The sequence below is a fragment of the Dicentrarchus labrax genome, unplaced genomic scaffold (assembly GCF_905237075.1).
Source record: "Dicentrarchus labrax unplaced genomic scaffold, dlabrax2021, whole genome shotgun sequence".
Lineage (NCBI taxonomy): Eukaryota > Metazoa > Chordata > Actinopteri > Moronidae > Dicentrarchus > Dicentrarchus labrax.
In genome coordinates, this window is record NW_026136709.1 from 19772385 (window position 1) to 19793142 (window position 20758).

Here is a 20758-nt window from a genome sequence, read left to right on the forward strand (position 1 = left end):
AACATAGTAACAGTAACCTGTAATTGCAAATAACATGAACACTTGCTAACAAACAGTTACATGAGCTATGTGTTTAACATGAGCAAGCTAGTTGTCTGGCATGGTAGCTAATGGTAAAAAAAGCTAGTCACCAAGTTCAAACTGGATAAAAAAAATCACTCTAAACTTTGTAACAATGTCAGTCATAATGTTGTTGATAAAAAACGTGTTGAGGTATCAAAACTTAACAATGAGCAACATTTCAATCTTGTCAGTCCCTTCAGCCAAGTGAGATAGAACCTCGTATTTCAAAGACCATGCCTGGTTATTGTTCTTAGCATGTTTTTCCACCAGTAACCTCCACCTTAACATTCTACTAATATATAAAGTATGTGTGCGCTTTCATGTTTAAAGTACTCTGTACCCAAATATCTGTGTCTCAGCTATTGCATACCATCTTGTGCTGCAAACTGTAGTGCAGTACAGTACAGTGCAGGAGGTAAAACACTGGTTGAGGTGTACATGAATATAACATGAGGTTGATTTATTGACCGGTGGTCCTGCCTGTGTGTTTGTTGGTGCAGAGAACTCCAACATAATCTGAAATCAATACAAACAGTGATGTATAATCCTTATTCATCAACCTGAGAGCGTGGCCAGGGATTCTGCATAGAAGAAGAGCTTTGTCGGACAGAAAGCGTTTTGAATACAAGCCTCTGTAGTGATTATTGCAAAGACGCGGCAATAAAACCTCTCATTCGTTATTTCATTGGTGCACTTTTTTGGTGTTTTTATTTTTCTTTTTTACTATGCTCATCCCATTTAATATACACAATATACAGATGTACGCTGTATCTTTATAGCTCTCTTATCGCAGTCCTGACTAGTTCTCTTTTTGAATGTCAATCCAAGCTTTGGCATCTATCCAGCTGTGTGGCCTTAATGAGTGAGTCTGGTGGAGGTGACATTTACATCACGCTGTGTCGATGAGAACTAGAGCCCACTGGGATGAAGAGCTCATCTACTGACTCAGCCTCCCTACAGGACTACCACACAGCCCCACTCTGCCACTTCAAAACTTTATCCACTCTTTTCTCCTTAGCTGCTACTGCCTCCTTACATGGTATTTCTGTCTTTCACACGTGACTATGTTACTAAGAGGCAAGTTTAGAATGGTTTTATGCCAAATCATTTTGTAAGTGTTACTTGATTGTATTTTGTAACAAAAGCTTTAATATAGTTTAGTTTTCTGTTATCATATTGTGTCATTGAGTAATGCCTACTTGTTATACTTGAGATGTTCATTGCACTCATTGTCTCAAGTCTCTTTGCATAAAAGTATCAGTTAAACATCTTAATAGTAAGCCCCATGGACTCAACACCTTCTTTCCTGTCTCTAACACCCCCTTCTTCCCTGTCATCTCCAGCTCTTTTTGCCTGGTTTTTCTGCCGTGTAGTTTCCTTCCAAGATTACAGTCATATTAACATTGCATACATGTAGCTAAAGTTTGAATTCAGGGTCTGACAGAATGTGAGTGCAGGCTTGGGTTCACTGATCTGTTGAAGGATACTTGGTTATTAATGGACACTTTTTCTGTGCCATGTATAAAGTGTGCCAAGTGACCTTTCAAGTTACAGACCCACTTGGCTAACTTAGAACCAAGTTTCCCATGCCAAAACTGGGTATTTACATCCTTTGCTTAAGCAAAGGTACATATACAAAAATAAAAAAATACTCCCTTAGTAGTAAAAGTCCTTCATTCAATGCAAACTTAACATTTTACTGTCATAGTTAGTTGATGTGCAGCTAGTTTTAAGTACTTTATATACAGTTTTGTAGATGGATCCAGTGATTCCCAAGTTCCCACCATAGGGGTAGGGCCCCTCCAAAGGGCCAAAAGATAAATGAGACCATGAGATAATTAATGAGATGTTTAGAGAGGAGTCTCTCTTCGGTGGACCCGTTTCATAAAAATATGAAGGGTGATAAAGGCCTCAACTATATTGGTGGAGTAGAAGTAAAAAGTACCTCAAAACTGTACAGTACTTGAGTAAATGTGCTTAGCTACTGTAATAAGAAAAATAAATGTTAATTCCAGTTACACAGGTATAGTGAGATAATGTGAGTTCATCGTGTTCTAGGACATAGTTTTATTCTTGTATTTTGTCTGTTGCAAAAGTGGGAGTAGGTGGGTTGAGAGGCTGGATAGGTGGATGGATTGACGTCTGTGTAACAGGGTTTGTACAGTGTGAATCCCCTGGCCATATATTGGGTATGAAGGCTTAGTGGCTCACAGGCCTCTCTAAGTAGGTAAATGCAGCTAGTAGCTGTGGTACTTCTTGAAAAGCTTAAAACAAAGTAAATAGTAAATAGTGGCCATAATGCATTTTACACTTCTAAATTGGTGTTATAATGCGGAATGGAACACTCGACAAACAAGCTATCTTTTACTTTTTGATCTTAAGCTGTGTATTAGGTCTCAGCGAGCAGAATAACTGTACATTGGTCAGTCATACAGTTTGAATGACCAGTGTACAGTTATTCTGTTGCATATGGATGAACAGATAATATATGTAACACACCAGTTTGTATTAATTCCAGAATTAATTAATTGTCATGATTCTCTTGTTGAAAAAAAAGCCACAGAAGTGATATTGTAGCAACAAATTATCACCAATGGAGGCTCTGAATTACCACATTTATCACCTCAGATTGCATAGTTTAAACTTCCAATCACATAATAGGTTACTGATCAGTGTTTGTTCTATGTACGGGGACTGAATTAGCCTCCCTCAAATAGACAATGCATTTAAAATAACTCATTATCGCCTTTGTTTGGAATGAGCATGACTTATTCTCCATTGCGTGCTAAATCCTTCTCATGTCAATACAATTGATAGTGATCTTTGTCTGAAATCCTCTCTGATGATGGTTCCCGGCTGGTGAAACAACTCATTACAATCTGATCAAACATGCCCCCCCTCCCCAAAGTCTGCATGCCCATTTTATCTGCATCTGTTGGGGGTACTGGCGGTTCATTTGTGGTCTTTTAAGTTCCAGTGACATCTTATCTGCTGACTTTCACAGTTCAGTGGGAATTTGTGGAGTTTAATGTCCAATATTGTGTAGCCTTTCACCCTCATTTAGTCCAGTCCAACTCTATCTACTCTGTGATAGTGTGGAAAGCCTTTTAGGTCCCACTTTGAGCCTCTGCTTTCCCTTATTTTAAAGCTAAAAGTACAAGCAGTTCTCAAATTTCAGCCTCATTAATTAGATATCTCCTCTAATGGCATTTAAACCAGTGAAAAGATGAGACAAAATGCAGAAATGAAACTTTACTTTCACCATCAAAGCTTTGTCCCTGTGGTGTGATTTTGTTTTTCTCCACAGACCCCATTACAACAGTAAACATCTCTGTTTCGTCTGTGTCTGCCTGCTACGATCAGCTCAATCGTAATGAGACTCAGGAGATATCTGGCTAGAAATACTAAGATTCAGACCTCTTCCACACAGAGAGGTGAAATGTGTTTTGGTGTGATGTGTGTGTTTGGTTTGAGTCACGTATCCCCAGTTCTCCTTTTTCTTTTTTTTTTACACTCTCCCAACTCATCTCACTTATTCTGCGGTCTAATGGCTTTGTGCCTGCACTTTGCATTAAGAAGGATGAGAGAAAAAAAAAGGATAAATCCACCGCCGCACATTAATGCACACACACCCTTACTCCTTTTTGCTTTATCTCTCTGTCAAACACACACACACACACACACACACACTCTCTCTCTCTCTCTCTCTCTCTCTCTCTCTCTCTCTCTAACACACACACACACACACACACACATAAATGCACGCATAGGCAAAAAGAGGATATTTTTCTGGGTATGGATTATGAGACAGCTGAGCCCTGAAATGCCCTTTTAATAAGCTGGCCAATATCTGATTTTGGGTTTTATTATAACACAAATAATAATGATGAAGAACAGAGAAAGAAAAGTAGTAAATATACAGTATATAGTAGAATATGCCTTTATATCCTTTTACACTGTCAGCAGATAAAGTGGTTATTTTGGGGTATAATAGGGCTTTGAATAAGTTATGGGAATATTTTTTTCCTTACTGGGTAAAATCACAGTTTCTTATATCTGTCCTATGCCTATATGTTTAATTTTGTTCTTTATTGCTCTCAAAAGACAGTACACTAATAGCTCTATTCTTACAGTGCTATCATTGTCATAATTCTTTAGAATTTAGAGATTATTGTCCTTTTTGAACAACACTCACAGTAGTATGTATGTAAAACTAGTAGAAATGTATTTTATCTAAGTTAACTTGTCTGCTTTCATACTATTCACACTAATAATATTCTTCCTTCTACAACAACCCAGTTTGTTTTTCATTACATTTCAATACTTTTCCACACAGGCTGATTCATTGTTTCCTGTCAGATCTAATCACTTCAGTTTGCATTGGTTCTTGTGCACTGTTGGCAATGAGTGCATTGTAACACAGTGTGGCAGGATAACCGCATGTGATGCATGCATTTATGTAATTGCTTGATACCATGGTATACTACTGACAACAACATGAATGACTAATTTAGTAAGCACTAGGGTCTGGACAGTCCACTTAATGAAACGCTGCACTTGGCATTAAGTTCTAAGACAAAATAATAATAAATATGGTAACCCAATTAGATCCTGATCCACATCAAGATTCAAAGCTTCGTGAGTAATGAGTTGAATGTTTGTTTTTAGCCACACTAGCAACGTGGTTCTAAAGATGTCAGTCAGTCATGTCTGACTGTGTCAGCAGACATTCATGTTCACCAGACAATAAATCCTACTGCCTGTCTGTGATAATCTGACCTTTTCTCCAGCTCCACTGTGAGGTTGACATGTGAGATTTTGGGTGAAATATCTCAACAACTATTGGATGGATTGCCATCAAATTTGGTACATTTATTTTCCCCTCCACGATGAATTATAATTACTTTGGTGATTCTCTTACTTTTCGTCCAGTGTCCAGTCCAAATTAGCATTTAGCTCAAAGCAATGCTGCATCAGTACGGCCCATAGACTGTATAAATAAGTTAAAGCTACGTTCTCTTTATTGGCTAGCAGGGGTTGACAAGAAGGTCAATACTGAAAAAGGAGGTTGCAAAAAGTCCAATTGTATGGAGACTTTTCAGGAAATGCCCCTACTTCTCACTTGATGTATTACCTCATTAAACACTTTCCTAATGAGTTTGGGTTTTCGATTGCTAGTTTCAAGTCTTCTTAAATACGATGTGATATCTCATTTTGTAAATTATGGTGCCAGTTAGAGTAAAATAGACAATAAACCCACAGTGCGTCCACAGGTATAGATCCAATCAGGATAGAAGCGTAGCAATGCTATCTTCTCCAGCTCCACCCTCTCGTCCAAATATGGTCACTTCTGGTTCCAAAAAACTAAGTTAGCGACAGCCATAATGCCAGACCCGAGGCTTCAAAACGGTAGTCCACAAACCAATGGGGGACATCACGGTAGATTTACACTCCCAGACCTTCTTGTTATCAGTTTAGTTAGCAGATAAGGACCAAAACAATACCCACAATCATATGCTGTTTGCTATCTGAAACAGTACCTTTGCTCTTTTTTACCTTGTTGGTGGCAAATATAATATTTCTTAAAAATGTGTCAGAGATATTAGTGAAGGTGGTCTTTGTTTCAAGTGAAGTGGTCCAACTTCTGCTACAATACCCTAGGGAAACCCTGCAACAACATTGCAAGTTCATTTGGCTTTCAACAAGAAACACAGGGATGTTAGGTATTACCAGAGTGAGCAGTAAGAACATTTTCATACACTTCAACACTTTCTACTAGTGGACTCCTGCCTGTATTTGTGACCAGTGATGGGAATAACGACGTTACTTTTTTCAGTAACGAGTAACCTAATTGATTATTCTTCCCACCTTAATAACGCTGTTACCGTTATTGCCAAAAAATGCGGCGCGTTACTATAATTGAAGCTGTTTTTTTTATCAGACCAACTAGATCTCTGAGCCGAGAGGCAAAGACTTTTTTTACTGTTCTTCCTCGGTTAGTGGGCAGTGCACGAGACAAGCGCATAAATGCTGACGATTGGCTGAGGTTGAGTAAAATTTCATGGTAAGCCAATCAGAGGTAGAGTTTGGCGGGTGTTCGAAAGCACGCATAGTCGGACACACAACGAACAACACAAGCGAGTCAGTCAACGAGAGACAGGTATGGCGAGTTGTGTTGCATCTTATTACATTTGCACTCAAAAGCGTGTATATATTTTTTCTACACATTTTTGGTACATTGCTTAAAGAGCATAATTTAATTTAGATTTATTTGTTGGCTGGCTGCAGCCTCTTGAAGTGAGATTGTCAATGGCCAGAGAAAGAGATTTATTTTTATGGAGATGTATTTTTTATTTCTTATGTATTACCTATTTATATTTGGATTTCTTAGTTTTGTTATACATTGTACTTTTCAGTTAGATTGAAAGCACCTAATATTGTTACACTGTTCTACTTTTTCGAGGAAGAAAATACTTGAAGTACTTGTTTTATTTGCACTACAAAGAGTGTATATATTTGTTATTTATTTTTGGTATAGTGCTTAACAAGCATAATTTAATTTTGCCCAGTTGTGGCCTGTTGAGAGGCAATAAATATCAAAAGTTCCAAAACATCTATTGTGTTATTTGTATCGATCCACTATATAAACATAATATCTACATACATGGCATTTGATTGGAGGCTAGTCTCACTTTGTACAACAGCAACATTAAAATGGTTTAGATTTGTGTACATTGTTTCTGTTAATAATGTATTGTATTAAGTGTCCATTTCATTATAATATTTAGATTTATCATAAATAATTGAACATGCACATGTATTTTGAGTTCCGTTAAAGAGGGGTGGAGGTGGGGTCACATTTGAGCATTTAAAAATTTACTTGAAAGTAACGCAATAGTTACTTTCTAAAGTAACTAGTTACTTTTATAATTCGAACTGAGTAACTTCTTTAATTACTTTTTGGAAGAAGTAACTAGTAACTGTAACTAATTACTTTTTAAAAGTAACTTGCCCAACACTGTTTGTGACAGATAGCAATATTTTTCAAAGTGGTTCACGTAAGCAGCTTAATCCAAGCAAGCCTTCTATTCTCAGCAAATTGGTCCTAATCAGTGTAGAATAATGAACTGCTACTTGTCTAATACTATCTGATTACAGAAACACTGTTTGCATGTTTTTGCCTTAATTGCGTTGATTAGTAAATGGTAAGTGAGTGATCAATAATGGCACTTGAAGGATAGAGTCATCAGTCTGTGCACTCGATTCAGGGTGACAACTGGAGATCTGTGTGTTTGCAGTGTGAACGAGAATGTGCATGCTTTTCAGATTCCTGCAGTGTCTCTTGAGAAGGAAAAAGAAAGGACTGAATGAGGGCCGAGGGAATAACACATGGCACAGAGATTTGTCCAATCAGGAAACAGCAAACGTAATTGTTTCCTCTTGTCTCCAGTCAACAATAACAACACTGAGCCATCGCTTGATTACTGTCATAGTCTAAATCTTCAGTGACAAGCCCCTTTGACCTCCAGCTCTGTTTCCTCATCTTGCTAATTTCTCCTTCATCAACAAATCCTCAAACACTTCATCTTGATCGAACATGACACGCTTGCATGTGCACCATTTTCCCCAGTGATGAATTATGCAGCCAGCGGGGTGTAAAACGGTGATATGGTTTATTTATCATCAGGAAGCTCTTCCTAACCAAATCAGGTACACATTAAGGAGCAGAAACTGTATATGACTAAGTTGGCATCCTCATGTGAAGCCCAATCACAGCGCGCAGATGGAGGTCACATGATTAGATGGTACAGAAAGTAGAGCTGATGTTAGTGTGTTCGTGTCATACTTGTTCTATTTATAAAGGTATGTATGCATATCTATAATGTAGTAGGAACATAGTCTTGTAATGGTTGCAGCTTTTTAAAACCATTACATTGAACAAATAGAATGTCACAGAATGTAGAAAATAGAGACTATATAATTAAAAATATGGTAAAAATATATTCTTTATTGCTGCTTCCTCTTTAAATCTGTCTTGCAGTGATTAAATATGCACAGAGGGAGGGTTGGCAACATGAGATAATCCTGTACCACTTACTGACGGGATTTGCAAAATAATGGCAGTTTGAATCAAATTTGTCGAAAATAATAACAATGATTGTTGCACCAAAACAAAATTTCTGCACTCTTCTCTATCACTGCTAGTCTCATCTTATCATCCCTCTTGGAATCTGTGTTTTGCAGAAATGGAGAAACAAATGCTCAGTAAAAGGAGAAAAGGCTATTCATCAATACCAAGGTGGCATCATGTGTCTCACTGTTGACGTCTGCAACTCTCCAACTGGTGCTGCATTCCTCTTTGTGTTGCCGCTGCTGTTCTGGCAGCTAGCTGACGATAACAGATGGTGGGCATTAATAACTTCATCTCAGCGTAAAATGAATTCATATCCGGCCTCTTCACGAGGCATTTTCACCGTGGGGAGAGGCAGGCAACAGAGGAGGAGGCAGTCACCGAAATGCTCCTCTGCTCGGTTTTAAGCAGAGCTCTTCCCCCTTATCCATCTCTCTGACACATGCACATAGCCTTACACAAATGCACACAAGCATAGGCCTTAAGAGCTGTGCTGCGTTTCACTTTTATGGGTCAGAAAACCGGAGCGCTGATTTAGTCATTATTTATGACTGGATGCAGTATTTCTAAGATTAGGGAGGTTAATAACTGTGAAGCATTCCTGCTGGTAAACAACAAGCATGTGATTTACATGAAACTGTTACTGATGTAGGACATCAAACTCATCTTAACATAGGAGTTGACTGTTGGATGATGCAATCTTGTTGCGTCTTATTGTGGTATTTGTTGAAAAACTGCCCAAGGGAGTCAAATCCGCTTCTTTATGAGTTTGCAAAGTTGTTGTTTTCTCTCGTTGGCCTATATTTAGCCAGACATGTTCACGTCTGCTTTTTTGGATCGATCTTTAGATGCAGCCTTTATGTGTATTGATGTGTTTTTCTTAAAAATTATTTAGAAGTCTGTTTCATGTGATTTGACACAGTGTACTCCTCTAAATGAAAGCATATTGCAGTGAATCAAAGCTGATCTGTTAAGCATATTGAGCTCTGAGGAACCAATAAATACACTTAATATAGGTTTTTTTATGTGACAGTCCTTAAATGGTGATATACCCTTTGAAATGAACATCAGTCATTATTTTTCAGCTACATTTGAGATTTGAGAGAAAAAAAGCATCACTTGAAGTGTCGCAGGTACACCACTAGAGGCTGTCCTGTTGCTGTCTCAGAGTGAGGCGTATCATTTCCAAGTTGCCAGTGAGAAGGCTGAAACGTATCGTTCTGGAAGCGGGGTCTTTGGGGACTGAAGGCCAGTCCTACAAAGTGAGGTTAAATCAATGATACAGGGGATGAGGGATGATGAAAAGAAAGCACAGAGACAGAGGGACGGACGCAGGGAGGAAGGGACAGCGACAGACAAGATTAAGCATTTGCCTTAAAGGCAAAGGGGCCGACAGAGAGACTCTTGATCAAAACCAGAGGCAGATAATTGAATAGCGTATTATATAATAAAAGATGAATAGTGTATCTGAAAGACAATAAAGAGGGGTGTGACCCAGTCTGCTCAGACTGGAGGATCACAGCAGAGGCCTGGTGGTTCAACTGGATAGAAGGAAGTACATCACCTGACTTCCTGCCTTGTGGTCAGATAGAGGAAGTAGTTGTAACACTGGGAGGGTTTATAGATGTGGTAATAATGTGATAACAGACTAGTAAACTGCATATGTTATCTATAGGCACTCATTAGTCTATTCTACGCCGAAAGAAAGCAATTTAAGAGTGTTTAGGTCAACATGCATTAGAATCAATTTAACACTACCAGATAGATTTCAACACCTCACCCACAGCCATGTCAGCTCTGTGTGAACAAACAACACTCTGTTCAACACATCTGCTAAATGTGATTGTCACTGACAAATCAGAACATGGCAGCAGTAGAAAATTTGCATTTTCAACTTGTAGCCAAAAGATATTTTGACTAAGTGTGGGTGGCAAAATACTTCCTTACATTACATCCTTTGTTATATAATTTCCCTAAAGACACAGATTGCTATAATGTACATCTGCATGTGACTCAGTAAAATTTTGAACTGCACTCTGCGGATACCCGGTTTCAACTCTTCCAGAGTTCCCTATTTAGAGGGATCCTACATGTGAATTAGTATTAGAAGAGCCAATGAACACAAATGTGGGCAGCTGTGGCTCAGCAGGTCGTTGACTAATTGCAATGTTGACAGTTCGATCCTGTCCCTGAGCAAGACCTTCTGATGGTTAGGCCAATGCTTGGTAACTCACAGCCATCAGTGTGCGAGTTGATGTGTGTGCAAATGGGTGAAAACTATAGCCATTTTGTCCATCATCATATATATGTGCATTTTGAAGTATTATAGTAATATATTATAAAAGGTTCTGTAAAAAAAAACTGTTTTTACACTTGCTTGAGGTTGTTTTTGATGTCACGATCACTTCTTACTTAACACTACTTGCCTTTACAGTGCTGTGCCGTTGTTGCTGCTGTTGTTCTCTTTATCTGTGGACACTTTAAAACTCACTACTGATTACAGGCTGGGGGTTGCTGAAGGGTATTCTGGAACTGTGGGAAATGTTATCTTTTGTTGAAACTATGAGTCAGTTAGTAGATTCGTCATAGGCAGAATACAAATTCACTACTTTGTTAAATGAGTATTTGTGTCAAAGCAAACATCCTCTCTTTCAGCTTCTGAAATGTTAGGATTTGCTGTTTTTGTTTGTGATATATGACAGTGAACTGAACACATTTGTACATCTTTGGACTGTTGGTCGACGCAAAGGCATTTGAAGATGCTACAGTGGGCTGTGGGAAATTACATCAGGCGCTATTTTATTATTTTATACACAAAACAATGAATTGAGATAGTAAGAATAATTGTAAATGAGGCAGGCTGATGGACAGCGGACACAGCAGAATACTCCTGGAATGCACTCGATACTATGGCTGCATGCCACAAGCCCATAATATAACTGAGACGCTCAGGTAGTGTCATCTTACAAAGTTATAAAATCAGACTAGACACCAAACCACTCATCTGTCTGGAAGTCTTCCTGCAACATGACTCCTTAACAGTTGCTGAGTCTAGCTTACTGTTCTGCCCTGAGTCTGTGGAGAAAATTGGCAATATAATTATATATATATAAATATGGGGTAGTTATAGAATAAAGTCCTACACTTTTCTTTATGAGAAACTGATGCCGATTATGGTCAGTGCATTCATTTCAGCACATAAACAAACTGATCATTATTCCACAAGATACGCTATAGAGGGCATAGTTTCCCTACAGGTAATGAATGGTGACAGATACACAGGTTTACACATCAGCACACACCAATCCACATCTGAACAAAGCACATCTTGGTGCTGTTATTTCTGCACTTTTCCAGGAACAAAAAGCTTTTTTATATTTTCTCTTCCAAACTTTGCTTTTTGTGGTGGATCCATCCTGCCAGGTGTCTCCGGCTGAAACGCTTTTAACCGCCCCAACTTTAAACACTGAAATCTCAGGGGTGCTCTGACATGTTGTTTTTTTGATGTTAGAAAAGGAGGAGGGCTGAAGTTTACCTCTGCAGTTCAGAGGTGGGCTAGGAATAGGAGATGGTGTGTCTTTGATTGTCACGTTGCTCGGAAGTTGAACATGGCAGCTCTGTATTCATCTGTGATAGTGAAGAGTGTGATTGTGCATTATTAATGTGGTGGCGTCTGAAGAAACAAAATGTTGAGATCATATACAGACGGGAAAGGATTTTAGGTGTCACTGCTGAGTGTTTGTGGTGCATAAGAGAAGGAAAATACTGGATGTCTACTATCTTTAGAGTTGTGTACTACAGAATTTTCATTTAGGTTATAGCATTTTTTGCTCTCAATAAATATGTTGTTATTCTTCCTTTATCTTTCTCATTTGTATTTGTTCACTCACAAACAGGGTTATTGCATTCAGCCTGCCCCAGTCTGCCATATTTTTCAAGCATTATTATTCGTATCCACCTTTTGCTTCTCTTTTGTTGTCTAACAGAGACATATTTTATCAATTACACATCATAAAAAACTAAATTAGACTCATTTGCTTTTCCTAATTTGGTGCCCTTGATGATTTTGAGCAGAGCTGGATATGTTTCTGATTACACTTTGGTGTATGGCTGCTATTGAGTACATTTAAATAACAGCCATCGCCCTGGAGGTAAGTGTCCACTTGAGCTTAAAAATAATACTGCAATCATTCAGTTAGATTTCACAGAAGCGTCTCTCATTCTGCTCTCATGATACTCAACTATAGAAATAAGGCTTGTAGCATTTACTGACATAAAGTGTTGGTTAATGCATTGAGTTTTGATGCTGGAGAGCTTCTGTGTTGGCCAGTGTATATTTATCCTTTGATCCGTTACTGAGTCGGGGTTGTTTCCAGAACTCTTCACAAACTGGAATTGCCTTCCTTTCCTTTCCACTGACCTGTTGAGAGCTCCTGAATAGAACCAAGCCCTCGATCATCACCGCTACCCTTTCCTTCCTGCTCTGATCTATTTCCTTTTTTCCCCTTCTCATTGCTCGCCTTTTTGACCTGGTGTCCTGTTGAATGGCGTCGGCCCACTGAAGCGTAACATTACATCAGCAACCTTGTCCCTTGTCCCCAACACAGGCTCGGGGTCGCGGCTGTGTGGACCCAAGCTCACACGTCTTTGTATCTCGGCTGAAATGAGTTGCTTTGAGTTGAATGTCTATGCTTAAACCTTGTTATGCTGGTTGAGGTGAGGCTTGGCTACTACATTTCAGTTTACCAGCAGGTACTTTGGCAGATGCCCAGCCATTACCTGGAGGTCTTTTTCTGTTTGAAGTTTGAAATGTAACTGTAGCGTTGCCAAGGAGAACACTATATTTGCTTTAGATGCCAAAGAGCATGAATGCATTGTATCCCAGTTCCCCCCTTAAAATTACTTTGATTTATGGCATGATTCTGCTGCACTTGTGATGCCAACGTTGAATGCCAGCACGGGACGTTCTTTATGTAGCAAGGTGAAGTATAAGGATGTGAAGTATCATTTAATTTCCTTCATTTAACCAAGTAGTTTCATTAGATGTCTGCCTAATTGAGCAGCAGATAATAATTTAAATTCATCACAGGTAACTGAGTATTTGAAGTCCTTTGGTACCTTGTTTTCCATCCTAACTCTGAACATTGGGTTGGTTTTAAATTCTACACAAATAGATAGTCTTTGTTTTTTTACACTGGAGGTTTTTGTACCATTTCAAACCACTTTCTCACTCTCAACAGATTTGTTTCTTGCCTAACCTTAACCATATCTTTAGATATTGTAGGAACATTAGTATTTAACATTGAAAAACATTGTAATGGATCATGGAACAACATAGAACAACATTCTGGCAAGTGGGTTGGACTGCATCATGCTTTTAGTTTTTGTAAAAATCGCCTGCAAGAAATTAAAATTAACAGACAATAGAAGCAAAAGCTAACCCCCCCCCCCACGCGCTGGCACAATACAGCAAGAGGGAGGCACATTCAGTTCTCAGCTGTTTGGATGGAGTTTGAATGTTCTCTCTTTGTTTGCATGCTGTTGCCTCAGATGGTCCAAAATTCATGGAGACACCAGATACACATAGCTACCTTGTGTGTCTTGAGCATATTGAACACATGCATGCATATGAAAAATAGCTAAATGTAATTGGTTAACATTTGTATATGAATGGTACACAAATGATAAACATATAAACATGCTCTTGTTAAGGTTTCAGTGATTTGATAAGACAGAGTGACAGACTGGTGCAGTTAGATTTCTTTCTGGCTAACAAAGATACACATTCATAAGGCGAGGTCTAAATGTAAAGTGGATAAAATGCATCTGAATTTGGTCCGACTGTGTGAATAAGGCCTACATTTCCCATATATATTATTGTGATATCCATTTCCGACAGTGTAATGCCAGATTTAGGCATGGTGTCAGCCCAATAATAGCCCGACATTGGAAACAAAAATTGGGCGTGGAGTGAGACAATGGATTGTTTTATCCCATGTAGTGTATCATAGTGGACGACAACCGACATCCCAACAGAAAGACAAAAAGACTATTTTAATTCTTTCTTATTTTAGGCTATTCTGAAAACAAGGCAACCAGTATCCTACACATTGCTTCAGACGCCATTGTTTGTTTACATTGTTGTTCCCTGAAGTCTGTCCCTAGTACCTCTTTCCCGATGATATATCGCATGTTATGAAAGACAGCAAGCTATGACTGGTCATGGACCAACGTGTAGTCCGTCTTTTCTCTCGGCCAAGTCATGGCAAGGATTTATGATGGTATAATCGCCTAATCAGACGCAGTGACCATCTTAACCATAACCTGTGGTGAAGCATGTGTATTCAACCTACAACTTAAGTCTATCAAATGCAGTGAGGATCTTGCTCACTCACGTACACAGCCAGCCCTATGGCAAAACAATGATGTTGTTGTATTGTTTTCACATTTGCCCCAGTCATAGATCAAGATCTCATCAAAAATGTATTTCTTCCCCATGTTCCATCTTTCTGGATGTTCACCACCTTTGAACCAGCTATTAATAAAACAACCTTATGACAAGCGCTCTGCTTCTCTCAGAGTCTTCACATATATAGAGGAATTCTGTTCCTCTCTGTAACCCACAACTGCACAACTCATGTCTGCCACGTATGGCGCACATGGCATGCACAGTAGGAGCAAGGCCATATGTTGTGAGTCACAGCCTTGAAAACGCCTCCGTTTTTTTTATTTGTTTTGAATCCATACGACCATTACAGGACATTGTGAGGCTGTGACTGGGCTCACGGCAAATGCACCACCTGTGTGTGTGTGTGTGTGTGTGTGTGTGTGTGTGTGTGTGTGTGTGTGTGTGTGTGTGTGTGTGTGTGTGTGTGTGTGTGTGTGTGTGTGTGTGTGTGTGTGTGTGTGTGTGTGTGTGTGTGTGTGTGTGTGTGAAGAATTACTCTCAGATATGAACCGAAGGGAATGGAAAAAAATTTAGTTTTTATTTTCAACCAAGAATATTGCTTTTCTGTGGCTGTGGAGATGTATGTGCTTAGAGCGGGGCTGCCTGGGAAAAAGAACTTTATTTGAACAATAGAAATAGAAAATAATTTAATAGAATGGTAGACAGTATTGTGAAATGAGTTCATTTTCTGAAAGGGACTCCTGGATGCTGTTCGTGAAATGACTGTATGTAATGCAAGGACAGCAATATCTCAAAGCATCTCAAAGTAAAACATATAGGCAGTACACATCTTTTACACATTTTCTCTCTATAAAAAGGATATGCTCTCTGCTACACTGCACAAAATATTAATTTTATTACTGAGTGCTAAATATAACATTTTGGAGAATCTATGGCAGAAATGGAATATAACATGTTTTCAGGTAGGTAAGTTTTCAATACCAGAAAATAAGAATCGTGTTTTCGTTACCTTAAAATGAGCCATTTAAATCTACAGTTGTCTGCCAAACTGCAGCCTGTTTAATGATAGAGCTGACCCAATTTGAATTATTCTTTTCACACTGTCCTTGTTTGTCATTTGGGTTTCATTTTCCAACAACATGATTCATAAATGCAATGCTAGTCAGCAGCCAACGCTCGCATATTGAATGTTGGGAGTGTCCTTGAACGCACCGCAAAGGGGAGCTGGCAGAATTGTTCCTCCTGGCAACTGCATTACTGAATGACAACAACATAATCATGACAATAAAGAGGACAGAATTAAATTTTCATAGCATATTAAATTGAATGGAGACCAATGACTGTCTAGAATGATAGAAACGGATATAAAAAATGCTTTGATAATGGTCGGCATTAATGCAAAGCATATCCAGGAATTGATCTGGGTGTATGAGTAACATTAAGGGGAGCAGGGATGCTATTCTCTTGTGCTCCTAGGAAAAGGTCAAATTAGTTGCAAGATATTGGATATAAATCCTTTGCCGTGGAGGATTTTGAGGCACACAAATGAGACAGTTATTAACTGGTTATAGCATCCGGTCTGTGTGGTACCCGGAGGGGGGGCACCAGGGGATGAGGATTTGTAAATGAGCTTTGTGCAACTTGGGTCTGCAGGAGTTAGATCATTACACTGCTGTCGCTCCCGTGTGGTGGGTGTTTGGCTTGTGTCAGCACAATCTACAAAGCAACACAGCGTGAAACGCACAGGGATGCAGAGACACGCGTGTAAACAAAACGTTCCCATACTCTTGGTTAGAAGTGTCTGTCTTTCACATTCGAAACATGCTTTGAATCCGTGTTTGGCCTTGAGGATGCATTCCCTCGCCTCCTTTGATCTGACATGACATAAAAAGACATTAATGACACTTTTCGAGTGCTACAGCGTGTATGTGCTCGCTGTGGTGGTGATACCTCAGAAGCAGCATTGTGTTTTCTGTCGGGCAGGTTGGAGGAAAATACAACCAACCGCTCCCCTCCATCCCAGCGGATTTTTCTTCCCAAGGGCCACCAAGCAGAGCGTTCACTGGACCGTTCCTCCAGAGTGCCTCTGAGTCTTTCAAAAGTGTCACTTTCTCATGGTTTCCTATTCATTTCCCCCTCCTGTTCCCCTCTCTGTGGCTCTCTTCTCTCATTCCTTCCCCTCCCTACCTCTCACTGTGTCCTCTTTGCTCTCTCTCACTAAGCCCCTATATTTTTTTCGTCTGTCTTTCTCTAGTCAAACAGACAGGTTGCGGACTCCCCAGCATCCCCCCCCCATGGTAGTTTGTCTTTTTTGCTCCATCTGATCCATTAGTAATCCATTTCAGGGGCTGTCAGCCACATAGCAACCACAGAATGCAGCCTGCACGGTTTATCTGTCACTGTTTGTCAGCCTCGCGCTGACCGGCGAAGGCCTTGGATGCGACTACAACAGTGGTTGGACACTGGTATACACACTACTGATAAATACTGCAAAGTCCAGTATGTCAAAGTAGAGGAGCTAGAGAGGGCTTCCATTGGGGGTTTTGTACAATATGCTGAAGGTGCGCCAGAAAAATGTTAGCAATGCCTTTAATGTATTTCATATTAATGTAATCATGCTTTTGGCCATGCCATGGTCTTCCTCTGCCTGAACCAAAAACAGTCTTCCCCTTACTGCTTAGATTGTGAAACACGCCATTTCTCAATTCAATACACTCAGGGGTTTTGTTGCTACAGCCTTGCATTATCTGGTATGATCACTAGCTTATGGTGGCTAATGTTAGCTAATATTAGCTAATTGCAAACTGAAGATATAGCCTATGCTGTGTAAATGACATTACTGAGTCACTCAAAAGCCTCTAAATCAACGGTTGTAAGTGAATGTGGAATGAAGGCACATTCAGAGTAGCATTATCCTTTAAGTGACTAGCGTTCAGCAAAGAGGTATGTCGTCCTTATTAAAGTGCTCCTGGAGATCGAACAACTGGACTGGAAGACTATGTCCCCTTTGCAAAAGCTTTTAATCTACATTTTTTCCCTCCAAAAGAACCTTACCTCTCGCGTGCCATGGTGGAATTTGGCTACAGACTAATCCTATAGCTGCGACAGTTTAGCCTGGTTAGTAAACAGAGGTTTGTGAAGCTTCCAGGTTGTAATCCTCCAGAGTCAATTTAGTGCACAGTTTATTATGAATTACAGGCAATGTTTTTGAAGTCGGATGACATTCTGTTGTATATTTCCTAAAGTAATACATTTATTGTGCAGTTAATCTATAAAGAACACATTTCACGTACTGTAAGTTGTTTGGTGGCAGAGTTTCAAGAAAGCTTGTTATAGCCATAAGCTTTTTCTTGACTGGTTTGCATTAAAGACAGGATAATTGTAAATGTTTACTGTTGTTGGAAGGAGGGGTTTATAGAAGTATTGCAAACTGATTACAGTGTGTTTCATTGTTGTCACAGGTTCCTGATAAAATATTCAAAATTCAAGTGTTTACACATCAATAAGATTGCATTAGATTAATGATGTCCAGGCTCTCCAAAACTGGCAGCTTAAGCTTCAATGATGACCGGTATTGTTTTAAACGCATGTGTGGGCAGGCTGCTCCGAGTGAATGCGTGGGGTTTTCATTATTAACTATGATCAAGTAGTCCCCGAGTGGGCAAATATTGCAATTGTGTACCCGCCTACGAATTTGCACAGAAACACTCACTTAATACAGGTGTGCAGCATATGCAGGGATTCTGCTTCTACACTCTTAGAAGATGTAAAGAGCCCCATCTCTTACGCATGTGGGCAATTTAATGATGATTGCAGTGGACATCAAAAGCAGATTTGTCATATTTTATTGGCTCTGCCTTCGTGAGAGATCAGTCCCTGATGAGGCTGAAATTGTTATTATTAGGCTTCTGCTGAGATGAATCATGTCGGCTGTATCTGGACAGAAGAGGGACGAGGTTTGATAGTGAAAGTATTGCTTTTTATGTATATTTTATCCATTGTTTGAGGATAAAACTAAGGTTTTGGCGATAATGGGTTTGAAGTCTAGTTTTGATGATGTGGTATCATTTTGCAGTTCACAACGACCTTTGTGTGTAAATTTGGTAAAGTTTCTGCAATTGTATATGCACTTATTTTTTCCATTATTTGCCTATTTATCTTTAACATGCCTTTTAAATTAAGTCTGTTTTGGTTATTTTGCCTGACTATCTCCTGTATACATTTGTGTTCTGTGTAGATTCTATGATGTTAGGTACTACAGTGATTGAAGCTAGGAAGGAAAGAAAACCAAAACACAGAAAAACAGAAACATACTGCAGGACTGTTTCTCACCCTGCACAGCCGTACATTTTCTGTGCTGGCACTCTGCACACACCTACACTCCCAACCGCACCGCTTATGATCTCAAACCTGTCGGTACACCCCACCATGCTGTGGCTCTAATGGCTGAATAAACAGTTTAGCACTGATTGTTCCCTCTGTGGCATCTCATATGGAGGTGTTGAATTACATATGTTCACCCTCCATCAGCCCTCTACACTCCCGCTGCCTCTGTATCTCCAAACTCCTCTCGCTCATTAGCTTAAGCCCTCTAATCGTATTGTTACGCCGATAAGGGTAAGCATCATGCGATTTGAATAAGTTAAGTTGCTGTTCATGAGGACTCTCCTGGCGCAGGTTGCCTCCGAGCAGAAAGTGAAAGCTAATCTTGGCCGTGACTGTTTCCGGCCTCCATTAGGACCCACTAATGTGTGGGTTAATGCAGGAGGGTTTGGAGACAGAGGGACTGGCCGTTGTTTTTGTTTGCATGCAGTTGCTGGGAAATACACAGTGTAATGGCTCTGGGTGTGGCAGCTGCCTCTTAAATGAGAAAGGCTGGTGGGCTGTCAAAGCAGACAGTGGCTTGTTGGCCAAACAGCTATAACGTCCCCAGGACAGCGAGCAGCAAGCTTAGCAGGAAGCGAGACGCTAACTAGCTTCCACGAGCTGCCTCAAAATGATATTCGATCATCAGCTGGGGACACCGCTGGGCCTTCACAGGAAACCCTCCAGGGTGGAGTCGGCCAAGAGATTCTGGAGGGTGAGTCCAATTTTAAGTGATGGAAAGCAGCTCCTGCCAGTGTGTGTATGTGCAGCCGTGTGTGTGTGTATGTACAGGCGCGAGTGTGTGTGTGTGTGTGTGTGTGTGTGTGTGTGTGTGTGTGAGGCAGCAAGTGAAAAAGCTTGAGACATTCTGTATGCAGTGTGAAGAACATGTAGCCTGTTAGAGAATATAAAGTGCATCACTGTTAAAGAGCTTTGTGAGATCGATTGTAGAATCACAACTCCCCTAGTAGCTTTTGGAACATTTGGAGAAGCACATATGAAGCATACTATCAAAACACCCAAATGCTGCGTAATATAGATTTGAATAAGAATAAAAAAGTAGGTTGGTTTATATTTTCATTTATTTTACATCACTTGAAAGGGCAAAGATAGCTGTTAGGTTACTGGTTTTTCAAAGAAAGATCAGTGCAGTACATGCTACTTAAATATCTTTAAAATCCTGTTAAAAAGCTTTACTGTTGTCTAGAGAGCTGTTCCATCTCGCTGATAAAGACTTGTCCTTATCGCTTGCGGCAAATCAGTCTAATGAGCCTGTAAAAGACCAACTTCTGCTTCCTTTGAAAATCAGTCCTCAGAAAAAGAAAAGTATACCTCAGATCAGGCACGCCTCGAAGGGAAGCCAGCCTCAAAGTTTGGCCATTTCTTCAAAGGTTATCCCAGGAGAGGTGAGAACCTAATGAAACTCTGTGCTGTCTGGAGGTAGGACCAAAATGCTACAGAGGGTGTTTGGAGCACCCGCTGGAGCCCGTCAATATTGCGTTCCCTCAGGAAAATGGCTTAAAAAGGGTAAAGGCAGACTCCTTCTGCACAAAGTCGAGCGCTGCATACAGATGCTTGTGGTTTACGCGACTTGACTGGGTGGCTCCTCAGAATGAGATCTGAAGTTAAATCAGGAGTGTGTCTTGAACCCCGTTGCCTCTGTAGCTTTGTTTTCTTTTCTTCCAGCCTACATCAATCTTGCAGCCTTCCAATGCCCAGGAGCTTTCCCTTCACTTTAATCTCTATCACTCATCATGTGTGCGCAGGCTAAACTCTCCCCATCTCATACT

General features: G+C 39.9%; 1 protein-coding gene across 5 annotated transcripts in view; it reads left to right on the top strand.

Moving 5' to 3' along the window:
* The window catches only part of dpp6a (dipeptidyl-peptidase 6a), a 186377-nt gene that overhangs the window by 61490 nt on the left and 104129 nt on the right, over positions 1–20758 (top strand). The window contains exon 1 of one of the 5 annotated variants that reach the window (XM_051411299.1): positions 19585–19683. The exons of the other annotated variants lie outside the window; for them this stretch is intronic. Within the exon in view, the coding sequence (XP_051267259.1) occupies positions 19600–19683 (84 nt within the window). The 5' untranslated portion in view covers positions 19585–19599. Of the gene's footprint in view, positions 1–19584; positions 19684–20758 lie in introns of those variants that run through there. 5 annotated transcript variants of the gene reach the window in all.